Source organism: Mucor mucedo (genome assembly GCF_025094135.1).
Source record: "Mucor mucedo strain NRRL 3635 chromosome Unknown EV154scaffold_243, whole genome shotgun sequence".
Taxonomy (NCBI): domain Eukaryota; kingdom Fungi; phylum Mucoromycota; class Mucoromycetes; order Mucorales; family Mucoraceae; genus Mucor; species Mucor mucedo.
In genome coordinates, this window is record NW_026252527.1 from 1 (window position 1) to 19,784 (window position 19,784).

Genomic DNA, 19,784 nt, shown 5'->3' on the forward strand with positions numbered 1-19,784 from the left:
TGGATGCATAGATATGGTAGCCATCGGCAGGGATACGTTTATGATACTCAGGCTTAAAGACGAAATCGGCATTTGCAGGGTCATTGAATCTAAAATGCATATATGAGAAAGTGAGTGAAGGTACGTGCCATGAAGAGTCAAGTGAGTTTACCTGCAACGAAGATTAGCTACTTCTTCATTGAACTTTTCGGGTAAAAGAACCTTGTGTGGTAAGCCGGTATACATGAAATCAAAGTAATCATGGATTTTACAATCCTCAAGTCCTTCGGGCTTCCAAAAAAAAAGGTAAGAAAATATATGCATAACAGGTTTATGAAAGGGGATGTACTATTTTACCTTTGATAAACCAGCCCAGATTTTCTCCAAATCAGCTTGAAGAGTTCTAGCTAAATTTGCTAATGGAGTAGAACCGACATGATCTCTGATGACGATCAACAAGAGGGTCTTTTCCTTGCTATATTTTGCAACATGTAAGTGTTGGGATGTGAGGGATAAGAAAGAGAGAGAGAGAGAGGATATAATTACCTTTTTTGAGTTTGGAATAAGGTCAAGTTGACTTCAAAGACGGTTTTTAATAGGCCCATATTTGCACCTTGATAAAGACCAACCTGATGTTCCCATAAGTTTAAAATGATAACTTCACTGGTGGCCATTGAAAAGAGAGCTGATTTACGCTCAAAGTCTTGATCTTCACCGCGTTCACGACCATCTGTTCCTTCCACATCCATCACGAGAACGTGCATTCCTCTGCCACGGGACATCCAAATACCTTTTGTTGTCTGACTTCTTTGATTCTCATCCATCACATCAAATGAGGTTCCAAACAAACCGTTTAATAAGGTACCTGAATAAATAACAAAAGAGACGTGTCAATAATATATAATAAGAAGGGAGGGGGAGGAGGGGGAGAGAGATCAGATCTTACTTTTGCCGGTACTTTGAGAACCAAATACTGCAACCACATTGTATTTAAATCCGGCGTCCCCTAAACCCCACTTTTCAAGATAGGCAGGTAAATCTTGGCTGAACAATACGTGTGTGTAAGAAAACTTAAATAAAATGTCTCCTTATTTTTTGTTTCTTACGTGAATTTTTGGTGTTCATCTACAATTTGAAGACGAGGAATGGGCTCAGTGTCCTTTTCCCAACTTGTTGTGGAGATGGAGCCTTTGGAAATAGGTGGTGTAAGGCTGTTTGCGTCTTGGTCAGCAGCAGTCCTTTGTTCAAACAGTTTTAGTCTTTTCGTTATGTTGTCTGCTCTTGATTTTTTTTACACTTACATTTTTTGAGTGAAAAAGAAAAAACTTGAAAGGAGTTTCTATATGAGAGATAAAAAAAGAAAAAGGGAGTTGCAAAATAAAAAAAAAAAAAAAAAAAAAAAAAGTATGTGGGTGTGGGTGGGTGGCGGCGGCCCGGGGGTAGGTATTCCTGAGGAATAAGGGAAAGGGATTCACACGTGATTTGCATTCTATCGTATAAATGTAGTAGATCTGGGTATCTCACTCCCCTTGTTGAAATCAGGTACAGGTTGAATCCGTGTTACAAATAGCGTGCCTCCTTTTTATTCATCTTATTCAGCCCAATATGTAACACAACTGCTTGTTGTTGTCTCCCATCATCATCCGGGGATTCCGTCTCATCAGTTTCATGTATCATACATATAGACCATTCTTCACTCTTATTTGTTTGCTAGGCAACACACACACACACATCCAATTTAACCCTAATAACCCTGACCCTAAAAAAACCAAAATGTCCGTCTCCCAAATTTTTATTTTTTTAATCCAATAGCATTTGCTCCTGCATCCAGCAGTAACCAAGGAAACCTGAGAATTCGTCGTTGTTTACTGCGAGCAGTATGAGACATGTAGAGATAACAAATATGTTTATTTAGAAATCTGCCAAACTGAGTGATCTATTTGAAACATCATGGTACCTGGCGAGAGAAAACAATGGGATGATTGATAAATAAGGCTTTAGTTGCACGATATATTGGAGCATCAGCTACTTTAAAGAACTGCAATGTTCGTGTGCCATAATGATGTTCTCAAACTGTCTATACGTGGGTCACGTTAAAAAAGGGTTACCCCTCACCCCCGGATTGGGTCTAATTGTGAGAAAAAAAAGCCTCCTATTGCAAGCATGTGTTGGGTTGTCAGCTTGACATTTGATAATAATAATCAAGGAAAAACAAACAGACGGCCTGCGAGTAACCCTTGCCCAATAATTTTTTTTTTAAATTTTTTATTTTTTTTTTTTTTTTTTTTTCGTTTTCATTTTCATTTTCATTTTTTTAAAAATAACAAATAAAGCTTCATCTGTGAACAGAACACTCACTGCACTGTTATGATAACTTCCATTGCTGAAAGAGATCATAACAACATTTCATGATCCGTTGTCTGACAAAGCATAGCTTTTCTTCGAGTACTGAGTGACTGAAGGTACCATGGGATAAAGTACAAATAGTTAAAGAGCCTCGTTGTGTTAAAGAAAAACATAAAAAATTTCTTATTGCGAGGTCTATTTATTACTTTTTTTACTATCAAAACTCCGCGGACTGTTTCTAATAGTGCGCGGCTTTTTTTACGCGCACCCATTTCTTGTGGTCCGGGTTATACCAAGCCGGCTTAGTTCGAGTTCTACGCACAAATGTTAGCCAATGGCTTTTCACTCGGCTTTTTAAAAAAAACCTTTTGCACAACGACACATTCTTGGTAACAAATTGAACACCAAATGTTTCGTTCAATCCTATCTTCTTTATTAAAGTCTATGCAAATCACCCACTTGATAATTAGGTGCAAGCAATTTGATTGTAACTGACTTTCTGACTGTATTGTAGTGCATGCTACACTATGTAAGATGATTATAATAACTATCAGCCTTGTATGGGTCGACAGTAAGTAGCTTAGTCTTCAGCTTCCTATGTTTCCTCAGTCTCGTTACTACTGGATGAAGCTGCAATAATTAAAGCAGTCATCGTAAGCTGTCTTTACAGCAACGACTCTTACTGTTTCAGCGAATAGTTTATCATAGCAAAAGTATTGAGTTAATCAGTGATCGCTTGTAATGGCATACTCGTCATGCTGTGAAAGTCCGATTTAATGATGTAAATTTACGACAAGAATATACAGATAGCGTAAATTTTAGCTTACTATCATAATGGATGGTTTTAGGATGGAGGCAGTAATGACAACCCCCCAGTGCAACCAATAAAAGTTGCTGTCCACACGTATTAAGTATTTTTTATTTTTATTTTTCAAAATTAATTCAGAATAGTAAAATGTTTGGAACTAAGTTTTGATCTAAGGGCTTAAAATTTGTATTCTTCCAACAACAGCACAGTATAGAGACAGCTTGCTTCCAAAATATCGACTCGTGAAAAAAGCAGGTGGGGTTGTATGTAAAAGAGATGTGTATATAATATTTTGCCATGTATACTTGAGAAAAGAAATTCATTGGTGACTAACCTTGGGGTAAAAAAAGAGAAAAAGAGTGAATAATTGAGTTTCATTTATAGGAATGAAAAATGATAAGCAAGGACTGGTTTATCACATTACGAGGATAATTTAATTATAAAAAGTGAGTAGCTCGTTTTAGATGATGGAGTGATACTAACATGAAAGTTCCAAACAAAATGATAACCCAAATGTACACTTTATAAAAAAAAAACGAAATAGAGCAATTTTCATAGCTTCAAAAAGCCCAAAGTGGACCTGCAAAAGGGTGATTGAGTAGTTGTGTGTGCTAATGTACGTTGATTGACATGCCATATGATCTTTAACTTTCTAGGATTATCAATTTTTGATTTTCGTAAAATAAGCTTCACTATCAGTACATGCTACAATTGACAACTACCAAGTTCTGACTTGCTTGGTATGTTTCTATTGTAAGTAAAAGCTCAAACATTATGAGCTGAATAAATAAACAGTTAAATCATTCTGACATAAGCTCTTGTTTATCAACCCTACAAATAAAGCTGGATTACACACTTTTTTTCTCCCTTTTTTCTTTTCATTTAACATACTTCTTTTTTATAAAAAAAAAAGTAATCAATATTGTTAAGAGGTTAGTTTATAATGACTTTTGTTTTTTCAAGAAACACTAAATTATTTGTAAAAAAATATATATATAAAAGATGTATTGCAACTCTTGCGGTATTGCGACTACGGCTAGTTCTTGCTATAGGACGGTGGCCTCCTAGGTAGGGTTCTTGAATTTTAGACACCCAGCCTATGAACACGTGGTAAATTAAAGGCGGTCAAAAGTATAACAAATCCTTCAACAAAATCACAACGTCTCCAACAAGAAGTCGTTAGCTTTATGTACACGTTTTGTAATTTATGAATATTTATTATGCATGAATTACATATTTTTATAAACAGTTTAAATATTCCTGGAAGAATTATTGAGCCTCTCAAACATGTGTTTGCATTGGTAAATTATTCTATAAAGCAGATATTAAAGCTTTTGCAATTAATATTAACTTCATCGGTAGGGGGGATACAGTTCCGAAAGCTTTTAAAAAATATGGCAGTATCCCCGAAGGTCGACATGAGGATCATGTCGGCCTTAAACTCACGACGAGTTTGCAAAGTTAGCTATGGGAACTAAATTGTTTGAGGAAAAGACAAAGTTTGCTTTAATAACCAAACATCATACAAATTCGCATCTGAAGGATGGTATCGCTTGTAAATACCCTTTCGTAATAGTCATGATATTTGATTTTATGTTATTGACGATGAAGGCTGCCGAGGACATAGGATATGTTCTAAAAGAAGTATGCCAATGCCAATTTCCCATCACAAAAATGTCAATGAAAGAAGGAGGGTATCCAAGTTTTAATTAATTGTATAAACTCTGTCAAGGTAAAGACATAATTGACAAAATATAAAGGGGTCTCTCAAAAAAAAGTGGGAAAACTTTTTTTTTTAGCCAATAAAATCGCTTTCCCTCATTTCTCGTCGGTTCTGGTTATCCTAAAGAATCTCAATCAAATACTTCTCTATACGCAAGTTATAAGCTTCACTGCATATGCCTTTTTATTAAAAAAAAAATGGGAAAGAATTTTTCCAGAAAAATAAAAAACCCATATCCTCCAACATTTTTTTTTAAGCCAATAGAATCAACTTTTATGTGGGAAAAAAAAAAAAAAAAACCTTTTTTATTTTTTTATTTTCTGAGTTCCCTCCCCCCTTATTTTCTGTACCTTAAAAAAAACTATGGAAGAACAGCCCGAAGATAAACAACCATTGTTGAGTGAGAATGAAGTAGGGTCTTTTGTTCCACTGCAACAACCTACGGTTTCCGTGACAACCGACGGAGCCACCGCTCATGTCACCAGCCAAGATGGTAAAAATCCTCCCCTCGCCCCGCCCCCCCTTTCTGTCTTCTTTTTTTTTTTTTGTTAATATGTTTTTTTCTATCTATTAGCCACCACGATATTCGATGCAGCGCAAAAGGGTTCTTTTCAAACCATTCGATACTTGTTAGAAAATAAACTAGCAGACGTGAATGATGTGGATGCCCAAGGTGCAACAGCTTTACATTATGCTACATTGGCCAATAACGATGTCTGTGTCAAGTTTCTCATTGATAAAGGGGCTGTGGTGGATGCACCTGCTGGCGATTTAAAAGCTACACCTCTTCATTGGGCTAGCCGGTCAGTCTCTTTGTACTGTTACTAAAAGGGGTGTTACTAACTTGAAGTCTTTTTTTTTGTGTGTGTGTATATAGACAAGGTCGATTACCTGCAGTGCATCGGCTCATTAAAGAGGGAGCGGATCCTTCCGTCAAGGATGGACAAGGGTTTAATGCACTTCATTTAGCTGTGCATTCGTCTCATGCGATGCTTGTATTATACCTATTGTATTTGGATATCGAGATTGATGTGTGTGACCATGTAGGAGGACATACGCCCTTAATGTGGGCAGCGTACCAAGGACATTCCCAATCTGTGGATCTGTTATTAAAGTTTGGAGCGAGTGTACGTGCTACGGATCATTCACAATTGACGCCATTGCATTGGGCAGTGGTTCGGGGAAACAAGATGTGTATCCGCAAGATGCTAGAATATGATGCCGATGTGAACGCGGTGGACAGCAGTGGTAAATCCGTGATGGATTTTGTACGAGAAAAGAAGTTTGAGAGGACATGGGATCGTGCCGTATTGGAATTTGATGTGTTGGCAGAGGGAAATGCGTTACAGGAAGCACGTATAGGGAAATACCCAGGGTCGATGGGTAAACCGTTGGCGAAACGTACGATTAATACCGTCACGTATGTGGCGCCCTTTTTGACATTAGGGTTTGCACTCAAGTGTTTAGCCATGTTTCCGTGGTATATGGGCTTACCCTTGGCAATAGGCGCTTTTGCATTGACGCATATTGCCATTATCAAGTATTTGATTCAGGTACCGAGTCATGACGCAGTTTGGAAGACACCGTATTTCTCGAGTATCTTTCAATCATCTGCCTTTTGGGTGCTTGCTACCTGGATGTTTGTTCTGTTGCGATGTGAGTATTTTATGGATTGCAAAAAAAAGTAGTAATACTAAAAGTGTCAAGGATAGCTACCTCACAGTTATTGTTTACGCATTTTATATTCATTGCGACCTATTTCACGGCCATGTTTTCATTCTTTAAAGCGGTTGCAGCCGACCCTGGATTTATCAAGAAGGATCTTTCGCGAGATAAGCAACACATGTGTGTCGAGGAATTAGCGGATGCTAATATGTTGGATGTCCGTCATTTTTGTTTAACCTGTCTGGTAACATTTTTAATACATCGTGCACCGGGGGAGGAGTTTCATCTGCTGACTATTTTTTTTTTTTTTTAAGATTAAAAAACCTCTCAGATCCAAGCATTGTAAAGTATGTAACCGATGCGTAGCTAAATTCGACCAGTAAGTTCCTTCATATCTTTCTACCACCATGATTGAAAAAGCTAAAAGAAAGTTTGCTCTTCCCATTTAAACAGCCACTGTCCTTGGATTTTTAATTGTATTGGTGTGAATAATCATCGTCCGTTTTTAATGTTTCTTGTGAATATGGTGATTGCTATTTGTGCATTTATTGTTTTATCCGTCAGTTGTAAGTGTTTTAAAGATAATAGAGAAGGGAGTGTTTTTTTCTTAAAAAAAAAAAAAAAAAAATTAAGCAAGCACATGTTAGATTTATCAATGGAAGCACCTATTTATGACCATGGACCGGATAGTACGTGCTTATTAGGAGCCACAATCTGCGGATACTTTGATTATGACACGTGGACATTAGCACTGACGGTATGGGTGGTATTCCAACTGACATGGTCCATGTTTTTGTTAGCAGTTCAGTTGTATCAGGTGGCGATTGGCATGACGACGAACGAGAGTGCGAATGCCAACCGATATGCTTATATGAATGCTGTCAGTCATCCCATGGTGGTGGGTGGAGGTACAGAGGGAACGGATGGGCCTTCAGCTATGATGGAAGGGAATCATCACGGGCACGGCCATTCAACTGGATTCTGTCCTTGTCTTCAGTTGGTAGCAGGAGCACGAGCAGTGCATAAAGCTCGTAACCGACAAAGGACGACGAAGGGAAACGTATTTGATCATGGATGTTGGAATAATTGTTTGGATTTTTGGACGGAGAGTACACATGGCAAGAGCTCAGTGAATTATTACGAGTTGTATGATGTGCATCAATTGAATAACCGTATTTTCACATTACAACCTACCATGGAAGTCTAATTATATAAGACACCCGCATACCCCTTTTTCTCGCTCTCTCTCTCTCTCTCTCTCGCCTAACTTTTTTTTTTTTTTTTTTTTTTGTATTAAAACATGTTTTATTATTAATTTTATTTGGGAGAATAAATAGATGTCCATGAAGCATCTTTATGAATGGGTAGGAAATTACTATTAGAATAAGTGGTGTTCTGAGGTGGTTTTTTAGGTGCAACAAGGGTTGGATCGTTGTCTAGATAAGCAGGCGGATCTGGTAGTTTTTTAAAAGACGATTTCCTAGCTGTAGGTTCTTTAGCCCATCGACTTTGTTCTGATCCTCCTCCTCCTTCCAAGAAAAGTATATCGTGATGATCATCATCCAACATCATGTCATAGTCTTCCTCTGGCTGTTGTATTGGAGGGTAAAATTCATCAATCTCCATGACATAGTCTTCCGTCACTTTTGTACTAACGATTCTGTTGAGTAAGGCTTCCATTTTAGGCACAGATTCAGCGGAAATAGAATCAATGTCATGCACCATGACTTTAATACAGAGATTTCGATCATTGGAGAGTAAAGTGACTTTTGCTTTTGTGTGGTGATGAAAATACATGCAACAGTCCAATATTCGATCATCGCCTTTTTGATTTGTTTTGGCCATGTGTGGGTCCAATATTTCCTTCATTTTTTGGCCTCGTAGTGAGGGACACTTATCTCGTAGTTTGTGTTCAATGAAACGCATGGCTCTTCTTGCTCGACCACATATTTCGTCCTCCTCTACACCGCCATGCCTTGATGACTATTTTTTTTTTGTTGTTGGTCAAGGTCAGTATGGAATATAAAGTTACGAAAAGGTAAGCGGAAAACTTACTTTGAGACCGTCAAGTTCTCGAATGACGACCCAGGGCAGAATGACAAGTAAGCTACCTGGATGCTGTTCTGCGATGGATAAGACAGTGTCTAAATAGCCTAGTTTAGAAATGAGGAAATTGGTGTCCAAAACACAAATTTCATTGTATACTTTTTGCCAGTGTGGTTAGGTTGTATGAAGGAGTGATTTGACATTTAAAAAAGAGAGAATACCTGCGTAAGGTTCTGTTTGTGTAGACTCGGAAAGATGATGTTGATATGCTGTATCGTTTGTTCTGTTGGCACGTATAGATGCAATCTCTTGATTAACACTAGATAAGAATTCGGGACCGTCAATGTCCATGTACTCCATGCTCATTTTTAAAACCGTAAGAGAAAAAGAAAAAGAAAAAAAAAAAAATGATTTGAGGCTCAGACAAAAAAGGGCGGCGGTGGGGGGAGAGTTTTTATTTGTGGGGAGAGAGAAAAGAAGTATAGTACAAAAAAAGGGTTTTAGGCTTTTTGGGCTTTTTGGGTATGTGTTAGCTCATGTATAATTCACAAGGGATAGATTCTGGTTGAGGATTCCAATAGATATTTGTGTTCATGAAGGGTTGTTGAAACTGATGAGGAGATACAAAGTGAACAAGACGCCTTGTTTCTTCATGGTTATGAATTAAAGCTAATAATTCCTGCTTCATGTGATGTGAGATACCCTTCAAGGTATGACGAAAGAAGCGAGAAGCTTGTTTCCCTTCTGTAAAATCAGAGCATTGAACCCAGACAGGTGTAGTTGTAGTAGTGGACTCATCTTTTTTCTTCATGGTAGTAGTGGATTCCATGTAAAAGAGTGGTGGTTCACTAATATCAAAATGAACCTGAGCCAAGTCAGCTTCCAACACATATTCAATACTAGAAACAGCATCTTGAGCAACCTCCATCTTGAAGTGACAGCCACCGTCCACAATATGCCATGCAAATGTACGCGTGTCGGGACGGTACACACACACGAGGTCTGTTTCATGCATCTTTAATCGATGCCAGGTACCAATAGTGAGGGTAGTTGCACTCAAGTAGAGATCCTTGGGTTCTTCTTCTGTTGTACTCTTTTCTGATTTCACAACAAGATCATCCTTCAAGATTAAATTAGAAGGATCAATTGTCTGCTCTTGTTGCTGTATGTGCTGTTGTTGCTGTTGACGTTGCACAGAATCTGCGCCGTGTGTAAAAAAAAAAAAAAAATTAATAACCAATTCATTATCTTATTTTATTTTATTTTCCTTACCAGGCGAAGAGGGTGACGGACTGATGTCTTTAGTGGCAAGAATAGCAGTAGGACCAGCATCAGGTACAGAAATCAAGGTGGGTATGTTTTGTTGTTGTTTGTGAAGCGGACTTGGTGAGGGTGAGACTTGACCATGTAAATACTCTGGGAAATCTAGGCCGTTCTCTAGTGGATGATTAAAATCATACGCATAAGCTCCTTGAGGAGGAGGCATGCTTTGTCGGGTGAACGGCATATCTTCACCAAGCCAGTTGTAAGCATACCCAGCAGCAGCAGCAGTAGGAGCAGCAGTAACAGCAGCAGCATTTAGATTCATGGGCAACGTAGGAGGAGGAGGTACGGAGGAAGCGGGTGTAAATAGTTGTTGAATCATGGGTCGATGACTACCACTTGTTTGGAAATGAAGAGCATCCACACTTTGTGCTCTGTTATTCTGATAATAATAAGGTTGCATAGGCAAAATGGGAGCCTGTTGTTGTTGTTGTTGTTGTTGTTGCTGTTGTTGTTGTTGTTGTTGTTGATGGTGGTGATGGTGATGCTGTTGCTGTTGTTGTTGTTGTTGTTGGTGATACTGATATAATTGGGCACGAATAGAAGCTTGATGCATTTGCATTTGAGCTCTCTTTTGCATATGCTTTACTTTAGCTCTTCTGTTTTGAAACCAAATTTGAATGGAGCGTTCTGACATGGCAAGTTGTTCAGCCAATTGTTTTCTGAGCTTGGAATTGGGACTGACATTCACTGCAAAAGTATCTTCCAGCACAGACAATTGATCTGCCGTAGCTCTTGTTCTTTTACGCACAGGTGCACTAGACGTATCTTCTTCTTCTTCTTCTGAATGATGGTTAATTTGTTGAGACCATGTAGGTTTATTTAATAAGGAACTCATTTTTTAGTCTTTGTGGAATGAATGTGAAGTGGGTGGAGAGTGAAAAAAAGTTTTTTTTTTTTAAAAAAAAAAAGATAGTAAAAGGAAAGGATAAAGACAACAACAAAAAAAAAAACGAAAAAAAAAGGGCGAGAAAAACTAAAAAAAAAAAAAGAGACCTTTACTGTTTTTAGCGAGACAGTAACGATAGGAGTTTTTAATTTTTTTTTCGTGTACCTTTCAAGTTTTTTTTTCTGTTTCCGCCTTTTTGTTATAAAAATATGACTTCTCCTTATATATTAACTTTCTTTGTTGTATTTTAAGAACGCGTTTGTTTTTTTTTTTTTCTAAACATACGAGTAATATATAAAAATATAAAAGAGTAAATATAAACAATTTTTTTTTTTTTTTTTTTTTTCGTAGGTCTGCTGACTTTTTTTTTTTTTTTTTTTTTTATAAAAAGGTTCATCTCAGCTTTTTAATAAGCAATCACCCCCCCTATTATTTCTTGCACTTGTTTCTCACACGGGCGTTGTAGAAAAAGAGAGTCATACAAAAGGGGGATAGGAGGAAGAAACACAAGAAATTTCTATTTTAGTAGCGAAAGCACGTTGTAAGCTGGGAAGATCTTTTTCCATAAATAGATTTCCCAGTTTCTCAAACAGGGCAGGGGTTCCTCTCTCTTTTCTCTGACCGGTAATAAACAAAAAAGAGGGGCACGTAAAATGACGTTTTAAACACCCTCATCCCGGGTCCTTAAAAAGGGAAACAGAGGCAAATTGAATACCCATTCCACAGACCACACTTTTTTAGCTTTTTTAAGCTATTTCCTTTTTAGGCAAGCCTCTTTTTATTAAAAATATTATATGTACAGAAATAAAATAATGTAAGAGAAAAATGGGAAGTGGAGAGGGGGGTTATATATATGCGTATGATGGAATAGGTGGTGGTAGAGACGTAGGTGGTGGTAATTGTGGTGGTAAATTTGAAGAGATAGAATACGAACGTTGTGATGACTTTCGATTAATAGAGTCATGAATCGATGAAATAGGTGAACAAGGAGGCATAGGAAATGCCACAGAGAGATCACTTATAGAAGAAGTGGAAGAACTACGATGATTGCCTGCAATAGTAGAATATTCTTCACATTCAGTCATAATCTCTGCTAACTTTTGACTTGTTATTGTACCCGTCAGACCTGGCGTCCTTAAACAACTAATCGTTCGTTTAATACGATCTAACCACATCTTCATGTCCTCTGCGTTATCCGCCTGTAAAAACCAACTATCTTCATGACCCTTCTTTTTGACTTCAATACAAAAGAGTGCTCCCGTCACCTGATCTGTCACATATGCATTCGTATTCGCTGTCAGTTCAAAGAACTCGCGATACGTGTCCGGTTGCGTTGATTTAAAGGTGTACAACATACGATCTACCAGCACTACATAACGACGTTTAATATTCTTTAAAAAGGAAAACGTTGGTGGCCGATGTTTAGTCAGCCAACCCGTCAAGTTGGCTTGTTGCAGGATTAAATCCACTGCAATACCACATGCTCTCGGTCGAAATGTCATTGGGTCTTCGATATCCGTCGGAAACACGCTTTGTCGTACCCTCACTTCATCTACAGGAAATGGCATTGACATAGGAGAGATCGTCATGTAAAGAACAAGAAAAAAAAATTATATAAAAAAAAAAAAAAAAAGAGAGAGAGAGAGAGAAATAAGAAAAGAATTAGTAAAATGGAGACATTTATAAATGAATTTAATTTTTTTAAAAAAAAAAAATCTGTGAAACGGTACCCGGTACCTTTCTCTCTCTCTCACTTTTTTATTATTCTCCCTTTCTTTGAAACATTACCTGTCAACTGTCCTCCCACCCCCACTCTCCCACCTCCGTTCCCATGGAAACACGAGGCGCGAATTTTTATCCCTTTTGTGCATGGATACGTGTTGCCACTGTCTGTAGTGAGGGGGGAGACGCCTAAAGGGAGCAAACTTATCCCGAGTCAAAAAAAAAAAAATCATAAAACGCTTAGAATGAAAAACCTTCCCCTTATATTTTCTACTCCTCTTCTTTTTTTTTTCTTTATTCACCATGTCCACTTCATCTTTCTCCATGAATGACATGTTTTCCATGTTAAATCGAGATGGACCTCCTTTACGTAGTGTGGCTTCAGACAGACATCAACGACCCGTTTCCGAAATGTTGAAACAAGACAGTTTCAAGTCTCCTGAGAGTAAAAAAAAAATAGAGAGAAAAAGAGAGAAACTTTGCATGGAATCTATCTGTTACTGATATAAAACATGTTTTTTTTAAATAGGCCAGGTATTGGATCAATGGTTTGAGGACCTGCAACAGTATGAGAGTAGTTTGGAATCTATGGCAACCGCAAGTCTAGACCCTAAATACAAGGAGGAAGTTCAACACGTCGATCAATGGTTTCGGTACCTGAATGAAGCAGAACGTACCGCCACCATCTATACACTTCTTCAACACTCTACACAGGTTCAGATCAGGTTTTTCATGGTCATCCTTCAACAGCTCAGTCAAAAAGATCCCGTCTCTGCCTTACTCTCTCCTGCTCATCCCGAGAAAGGTAATTTAAAAGAAACTGCATAAAAGCATCACAACAGAGCCTAAAAAAAAAAAAAAAAAAAAAAATGTAGACATGCAGACACAGTTGACTAGTGCCATGATGGTGAAAGCAGAGCTAGAAGCCAGTCAAAAATTAGCATCTGTCATCCCTTTTCAAACAGGACGACCCAACCGAATTGGACGACACTCATTTACATTAGACGACGATTTTTTACCTCCTCCACCCCCACGACCCCCCACGGCAACCTCACGATACAGCATGTTTGAACAAAAGAGACCAAAATCTGTCATTGAAGGGGATGTAGCCTCTCTCTTTAAAAACGATTGGTCGTTTGGATTAGTGCCACCTCAGACTGTCGTGGAGAATCCATCCAGACCCAAATCAGCCGATATGTCGCATTGGAATGCATCGTTATGGACACCTACATTAGACCACCATGAACCATGGAAAAGCAATCGATCGTCTGTGGTCTTGAATGAAGAGATCCCATCTCCACCCGTTGTCCTGTCTGTCTATAATGATACCACCTCGACTTTATTCCCCGTACAACCACAAAGGTATGGTCAATTTCTGAGTCCTGGAGGCGATGAAAATGGTTATTTTAGTGATCATAGCGATCAAAGTAATGGATCTAAAAACCGGTTTATGATAAAGACAAAAGAGAAAAGGGACGTCGTTGACATGCAGCTCTTGCAAGGTAAGGTTCTATCTATATATATAAGAATTCTCCACCATTTATATATATATATATATATACTTACCTACCAAATAGATGTGCCTGCTTGGCTTAGGAGTTTGCGATTACATAAATACAATCCGATTTTCGAAAACTACAAGTGGCAAGACATGTTGAAAATGGATGATGCTGCATTACTCTCAAAAGGTGTCGCTGCCTTGGGCGCTAGACGCAAACTGCTCAAAGTGTTTGAGCAAATCAAAGCGCACTGTCAACTTAACGTAAGTTTTCCTTTAGTATTGTGTGTGTGTGTGTGTGTGTTAGTACTTACTTTTCCTTTTTGGATAGAATATCCCTTATTAAAAAAAAAATACATCTTATATCCCAAATATTAACGTACCAAGAGTCACCTCTCACATATTCATATTAAAACATCATGCTTTCTTAGTCCTATTAATCAGAAAACCTGTTTTTTTTTTAAAAAAAAAAAGAGAGGACCAACGACTTTCCCGGTCAATAATGTGAATCACCCAGGCATTTCAAACGACGGCATTTACTTGTGATTTTTATACCAGTTTCTAAGTTTAGAGGGTAATGAAAATTTAGGAGGTTTTAAATGGGTTTGAACATGCGAACACGTTATATATCAGGACAGCGGATCAATTTTTTTTTATGCAAGGCCTTTATTGGCTTACAATCATACTAAAAGAACGAGTGACTTCTTTAGAGCCCTTTTCCCAAACAGTAATAACATAATTACAGTCAATGAATAAGGACGAATGACTTGCTGAGTAAGTTGGCCATGAATGTATATATTGTTCGATTAGTAATAGACTTGAGGATGTTTTGGTTTTCTCGGTAAAACAAAAATCCTTTGCAAGTCAAAAGTTGCATATTTACCTCAAACATGTTGAAAAGGGGATCAGCGTCGGCTTTTAATATAAGCTGAATAATAGATTACGCTTCTATTAAAGCTCACTATAGCTTTACCCGTTCTTTTATGCGTATCATTTTTATTATTCTAACCATAATTTAGCCATTGATTTAAAGCTGCCAGGGCTAAACACACAGTCATTGTTAGAGACCACAAATTAGATCAAATCACGATTAAATTAACAAATTGAGGTTAGTTTTAAAACAGAAAGCAACCCGAGAGGGAAAAAAAGGGTGCTACCTAAAACTGTATAAGTCTGGAAGAAAAAGGGGGGGTGGGGCAGAAGGAATTCATGAAATATCCCACACGGCTCCCATCCTTTATAAAAAGAAAAAACCCATTTATACCAGCCATATTGATTAAAGTGATACAGTGCCACGGGCTGTCGCTTTGACCTCTATTGTTTTTTTTATGATTACCAAGTTTTAATTCGTGCACCACTTTTTAGTGGGACCGTTAAAAAGAAAATCGGTAACAGTGCCCCGCTCACCTGAAAAAGAAAAAAAAAACTCACAGACACAAAGTGTTCATAAAATCGTAACATTTTTTAAACAATTGGGATTATTTCATTTTATTTTAATAAGTTTTCCGAAATCTCCCATAGTCTTTTAGCTGCCTCCTCGTTCTCTGCTTCTTCATGTAAAAATTCTGTATCTATCTTATTGTGATTATAAAAGGCACCTTTTACTACATGGGGTGACACAGCACACAACACCGAGGTAGAAGCGCCTAATTTTGTATCCTTGGGTTTCATCAATTCAGACAAGGTCATACTAATACGGCGAAGATGTTTCAACATATCTCTAAAGATCGAGAAAGAAATACCACCATTCATTTTGGTATTGACATTACCCGGATGAAGACTGGTAACGGTCACATCCACACCTTGCGCATCGAATCGACGTTGGAGCTCTTTAGCATGGTAAATGTTACATAATTTACTACGACCATAAGCACACAGCATACTATAGCCTTCCTTTTCTCCATTCAGATTGTCAAAATCCAATCCGGTGATAGGGTTGAGTTGTGCATTTAAGCAGGAACTGGTGATGACGATACGAGAAGGCGCACTGGCTTTGATTTTTTCTTCCAAGAGTTGGACCAGTAAGAAATGACCCAGATAGTTTACGGCAAATTGTGACTCGAAGCCATCTTTGGTAAAGACTTTGTGGTCAATGACCATACCTGCATTATTGACCAGAATATCCAGTGGCAGATTGAGGGCGAGGAAATCTTGTGCGAATTTACGAACAGTGGCAAAATCACTCAAGTCTAATTGCATAGGAATGAGATCGGCTTGGGGGACAGTTTCGTGAATAGTGGCAATAGCTTCGTGAGATTTTTCAAGTGTACGAGAAGGGATGATCACTTTGGCGCCAGCAAGAGATAGAACACGGGCGACCTCTAATCCGATACCTGCGTTGGAGCCAGTAACAATGACTACTTTACCACTAAGGTCTGTCTTGTAGATCTTGATAATCTCTTCGGCAGGTGTGTTCCAAACAATTGTATCAGCCATTTTTATTGATGTTTTGTGTGAGAATGTAGAATACTCGGTTTAAAGAAAAAAAAATCTTACAACCTTATCTATATATATATAAATGAAGATTTCGATGTGTGTAACATTATATGTGAACACAAATGGCAAAGTCAATGACATGTCTAGATAATTACACGCATCCTTACTAAATTCAATCAGTTTTCCGGTTGATGATAAATCAATAAAAGCGTTTTTGAGAACCAGGCTTTTGTTTATAAGGATGAGACATGTCTACTTTTTTTCTTTTCGCATTGAAGTTCTCTTATAAAAAAAGAACACGATGCTATTTACTTTTTTATTACGATGCATAGAGCATTTGGAAAAGATGTGTGCTTCTCTTTTATTATAGCTTCATCAAGACAATGAATCCAGCTGTGCCTCCTCTGTTTTTGTTGATCATGTCTTACTACCACAATTGCGCATTTTAACAGTGTAACCGATAGTCGTTTTTTTTTTTTTCTGCTCCGTTCAAAACAAATGAGGCTGATGCAAAGCATGATGAAAAAAAAAGTTCCAAGTATTTTGATACATGCCCGTAGATAGGAGAGGACGCATTTGTATGTCTGTATTTTGATAATGAAATTATGGACAGAGAGAGGTACATCAATGATATTGAGATTACTGTGTTGGCCTATGTATATACAAGATGGACAGTTGTATAAAGCTTCGAATCAATTTTGTTCATAAGCTGAAGCTCCATTCGTTCCATTCATACTTGGATGAGCGACATGTGATCCGCAGCCTTTTACCGAGTTACACGAAACCAAATTTCCGTAACATTTGCAGACCCTAAAAAAAAAACGAGAAGGTACAAGTGTTGCCAATTCATATACGCTAAAACACTTTACTCGACAACAAAAGACTTCATCATTACGTACGAGTATTTTAAGTATATATCACTCGAAGAAAAAGGAGCCATCGTTTTTAACTAAGTTAACACATTTCTCGGCGGTATCAACCTGTTACCTGATTTATCACATTAAACAATGGAATCAAATGTAATAAATTTCAGGACACCTCACATTTATTATGTATCTCAGATGATTACTTAAAACTACTATTTTTACAAAACTATTTTTTTTTTATTATAATTATTTAGACAGTAATTTTTCTGAAAGATCCCATAATCTTTTAGCGGCTTCCTCGTTTTCTGCTTCTTCATGTAAAAGATCTGTGTTTATCTTATTGTTATTATAAAAGGCACCTTTCACTGTATTGGGTGACACAGCACATAACACCGAGGTAGAAGCACCTAATTTTGTATCCTTGGGACTCATGAAGTCCGAAATGGTTAAACTAACACGACGAATATGTTTCAACAAATCTTTCAAGATGGAAAAAGTAGCACCGCCATTCATTTTCGTTTTGACATTGCCCGGATGAAGACTGGTGACGGTCACATCCACACCTTGGGCGTTAAATCTTCGTTGAAGTTCTTTAGCATGGTAAATATTACACAATTTACTTCGACCATACGCACACAGCATACTATAGCCTTCCTTTTCTCCATTCAGATTGTCAAAATCCAATCCGGTGATAGGGTTGAACTGTGCATTGAAAGCAGAACTGGTGATGACGATACGGGAAGGTGCACTAGCTTTAATTTTTTCTTCTAGGAGTTGGGTTAGTAAGAAATGACCCAGATGGTTCACAGCAAATTGGGATTCGAAGCCATCTTTGGTAAGAACTTTCTGTTCAATGACAATGCCTGCATTATTGACCAGAATATCCAGTGGCAGATTGAGGGCGAGGAAATCTTGTGCGAATTTACGAACGGTGGCAAAGTCACTCAAGTCTAATTGCATAGGAATGAGATCGGCTTGGGGGACAGTTTCATGAATAGTGGCAATAGCTTGGTGAGACTTTTCAAGTGTACGAGAAGGGATAATGACTTTGGCGCCAGCAAGAGATAGAACACGGGCGATTTCTAATCCAATACCTGCGTTGGAGCCAGTAACAATGACTACTTTACCACTAAGGTCTGTTTTGTAAATCTTGATGATCTCTTCAGCGGTTGTGTTCCAAACAATTGTATCAGCCATTTTATCGATGATGTGAATTAATTGGTAGAAAAAGAAAAGAAAAATTTATATAATCTTATTTAAATAAAACAAATAAAAGAAAACTTCGATGTGTGTAACTTTAAATGTGGACACAAATAGCAAAGTAAAATAAGCTTGAAGTCGGTTGTTAAACATAGACCAAGTGACTGGCGAGAAAGCTATTAGAGGGAATTATGTATAGAGAATTCCGTTTGCTAAAACTGTTTAACAGACTTTTTGATTGAAAATAAAGATAAAGTTTATTGAATGATAATTGATTGATATTTATATGTTTTTACTATGTTGCCGCAGTACTGCAGTTGTACCGCGGTCAAGCTCTAGTGTTGGATAATATACTGCGGTTAAGGGTTATAACACCGATGAGTCAGATGACTTGACTGGTTTTACAACAAAAGTCGATGACATGTCTAGAAAAGTACACGTATTTTTACTAAATACGATCAGTTTACCGGTTGATGATAAATCATCATAATCAGTATTTAATTAAAAGAATGAAACTTCCACTTTTTTCTTCTTCTTTTTTAGGACAACGAATGAAGCTATGTCTTCTGTTTGCTGATCATGTCTTTACCACAACCGTGGACTTCAACAGTGTTACCGATAGCCCCCCCTTTTTTTCTGCTCCGTTTAAAACAAATGAGGCTCGTGCTTAGCACGATGAAAAAAGTTCCAATTATTTTGAGACTTACTTATAGAAAGAAAAATTCATTTATATGAGTGTATAAAAATGAAAATATGGGCAAAAAGCGGTACAATAAGGATATTGAGATTGCCGCGATGGTCTATGTATACATAAGATGGATATTTGTAAAAAGTTTTGACATTATTTAATTCATTGATCGATAGGAAGATCGCTGTCTCTTTTTCTTTTTTTTTTTGCTCTCAATAGTTAATTCAAGCTGGAATTCCAATCGTTACCCTTATACTTGGACGAACGACATGTGATCCGCAGCCATTTACTGAGTTACACATAACCGAATTCTAATTCCCGTAACTCCTGCAGACCCAAAGACTAAAAGGTACAAGTGTTGCCAATTCATATAGGCTCAAACACTTCACTCGACAACAAAATATCGTTATGTACGAGTATTTTGAGTATATATCACTAGAAGAAAAAGGAGCCAACGTTTTTAACCAAGTTACACATTTCTCGGCAGTATAAACCTGTTCCCTGATTTATCACATTAAACAATGGAATCAAATGTAATAAATTTCAGGACACCTCATATTTATTATGTATCTCAGATGATTACTTAAAATTACTA

At 37.6% G+C, this 19,784-nt stretch overlaps 9 protein-coding genes across 9 annotated transcripts; 3 read left to right on the plus strand and 6 right to left on the minus strand.

The window, feature by feature from the left end:
• Positions 1 to 327: 327 nt before the first annotated feature.
• EV154DRAFT_474761 (root hair defective 3 GTP-binding protein-domain-containing protein) lies at positions 328 to 1,384 on the minus strand (the record flags this gene model as incomplete). The annotated part of the gene is made up of 6 exons (XM_051597966.1): positions 1,281 to 1,384; positions 1,086 to 1,217; positions 926 to 1,023; positions 770 to 844; positions 526 to 637; positions 328 to 454 (listed from the first exon to the last, which is right to left on the minus strand). Coding segments are annotated over exons 1-6 (546 nt in total). The 5' UTR covers positions 1,283 to 1,384.
• A 4,063-nt stretch (positions 1,385 to 5,447) lies between these two features.
• On the plus strand, positions 5,448 to 5,684 carry EV154DRAFT_432440 (uncharacterized protein; the record flags this gene model as incomplete). Its single annotated transcript, XM_051596672.1, has 1 exon — positions 5,448 to 5,684. A coding segment is annotated over one exon (237 nt), but the record flags the coding sequence as incomplete, so codon positions are not given.
• A 95-nt stretch (positions 5,685 to 5,779) lies between these two features.
• EV154DRAFT_432447 (DHHC palmitoyltransferase-domain-containing protein) lies at positions 5,780 to 7,728 on the plus strand (the record flags this gene model as incomplete). Its single annotated transcript, XM_051596673.1, has 6 exons — positions 5,780 to 6,212; positions 6,303 to 6,512; positions 6,569 to 6,765; positions 6,836 to 6,900; positions 6,975 to 7,087; positions 7,169 to 7,728. Coding segments are annotated over 6 exons (1,578 nt in total), but the record flags the coding sequence as incomplete, so codon positions are not given.
• On the minus strand, positions 7,711 to 9,035 carry EV154DRAFT_532134 (PIN domain-containing protein). The gene is made up of 3 exons (XM_051603867.1): positions 8,789 to 9,035; positions 8,577 to 8,725; positions 7,711 to 8,504 (listed from the first exon to the last, which is right to left on the minus strand). Exons 1-3 carry the CDS (start codon positions 8,931 to 8,933, stop codon positions 7,839 to 7,841), a joined length of 960 nt encoding a protein of 319 aa, XP_051450558.1. The 5' UTR covers positions 8,934 to 9,035; the 3' UTR covers positions 7,711 to 7,838.
• On the minus strand, positions 8,842 to 10,964 carry EV154DRAFT_147001 (uncharacterized protein). The gene is made up of 2 exons (XM_051594089.1): positions 9,840 to 10,964; positions 8,842 to 9,767 (listed from the first exon to the last, which is right to left on the minus strand). Exons 1-2 carry the CDS (start codon positions 10,726 to 10,728, stop codon positions 9,097 to 9,099), a joined length of 1,560 nt encoding a protein of 519 aa, XP_051450559.1. The 5' UTR covers positions 10,729 to 10,964; the 3' UTR covers positions 8,842 to 9,096.
• A 547-nt stretch (positions 10,965 to 11,511) lies between these two features.
• On the minus strand, positions 11,512 to 12,412 carry EV154DRAFT_532143 (uncharacterized protein). The gene has a single exon (XM_051603868.1). It carries the CDS (start codon positions 12,366 to 12,368, stop codon positions 11,625 to 11,627), a length of 744 nt encoding a protein of 247 aa, XP_051450560.1. The 5' UTR covers positions 12,369 to 12,412; the 3' UTR covers positions 11,512 to 11,624.
• Positions 12,413 to 12,536: 124 nt separating this feature from the next.
• EV154DRAFT_532145 (uncharacterized protein) lies at positions 12,537 to 14,531 on the plus strand. The gene is made up of 5 exons (XM_051603869.1): positions 12,537 to 12,946; positions 13,031 to 13,306; positions 13,377 to 14,003; positions 14,079 to 14,263; positions 14,331 to 14,531. Exons 1-5 carry the CDS (start codon positions 12,805 to 12,807, stop codon positions 14,343 to 14,345), a joined length of 1,245 nt encoding a protein of 414 aa, XP_051450561.1. The 5' UTR covers positions 12,537 to 12,804; the 3' UTR covers positions 14,346 to 14,531.
• A 928-nt stretch (positions 14,532 to 15,459) lies between these two features.
• Positions 15,460 to 16,473, minus strand: EV154DRAFT_607966 (short-chain dehydrogenase Tic32). Its single transcript, XM_051607647.1, has one exon. The coding sequence runs from the start codon at positions 16,433 to 16,435 to the stop codon at positions 15,488 to 15,490; it is 948 nt and encodes a 315-aa protein (XP_051450562.1). The 5' UTR covers positions 16,436 to 16,473; the 3' UTR covers positions 15,460 to 15,487.
• A 1,058-nt stretch (positions 16,474 to 17,531) lies between these two features.
• EV154DRAFT_556992 (WW domain-containing oxidoreductase-like protein) lies at positions 17,532 to 18,738 on the minus strand. Its single transcript, XM_051605395.1, has one exon. The coding sequence runs from the start codon at positions 18,496 to 18,498 to the stop codon at positions 17,548 to 17,550; it is 951 nt and encodes a 316-aa protein (XP_051450563.1). The 5' UTR covers positions 18,499 to 18,738; the 3' UTR covers positions 17,532 to 17,547.
• Between the last annotated feature and the right edge of the window lie 1,046 nt (positions 18,739 to 19,784).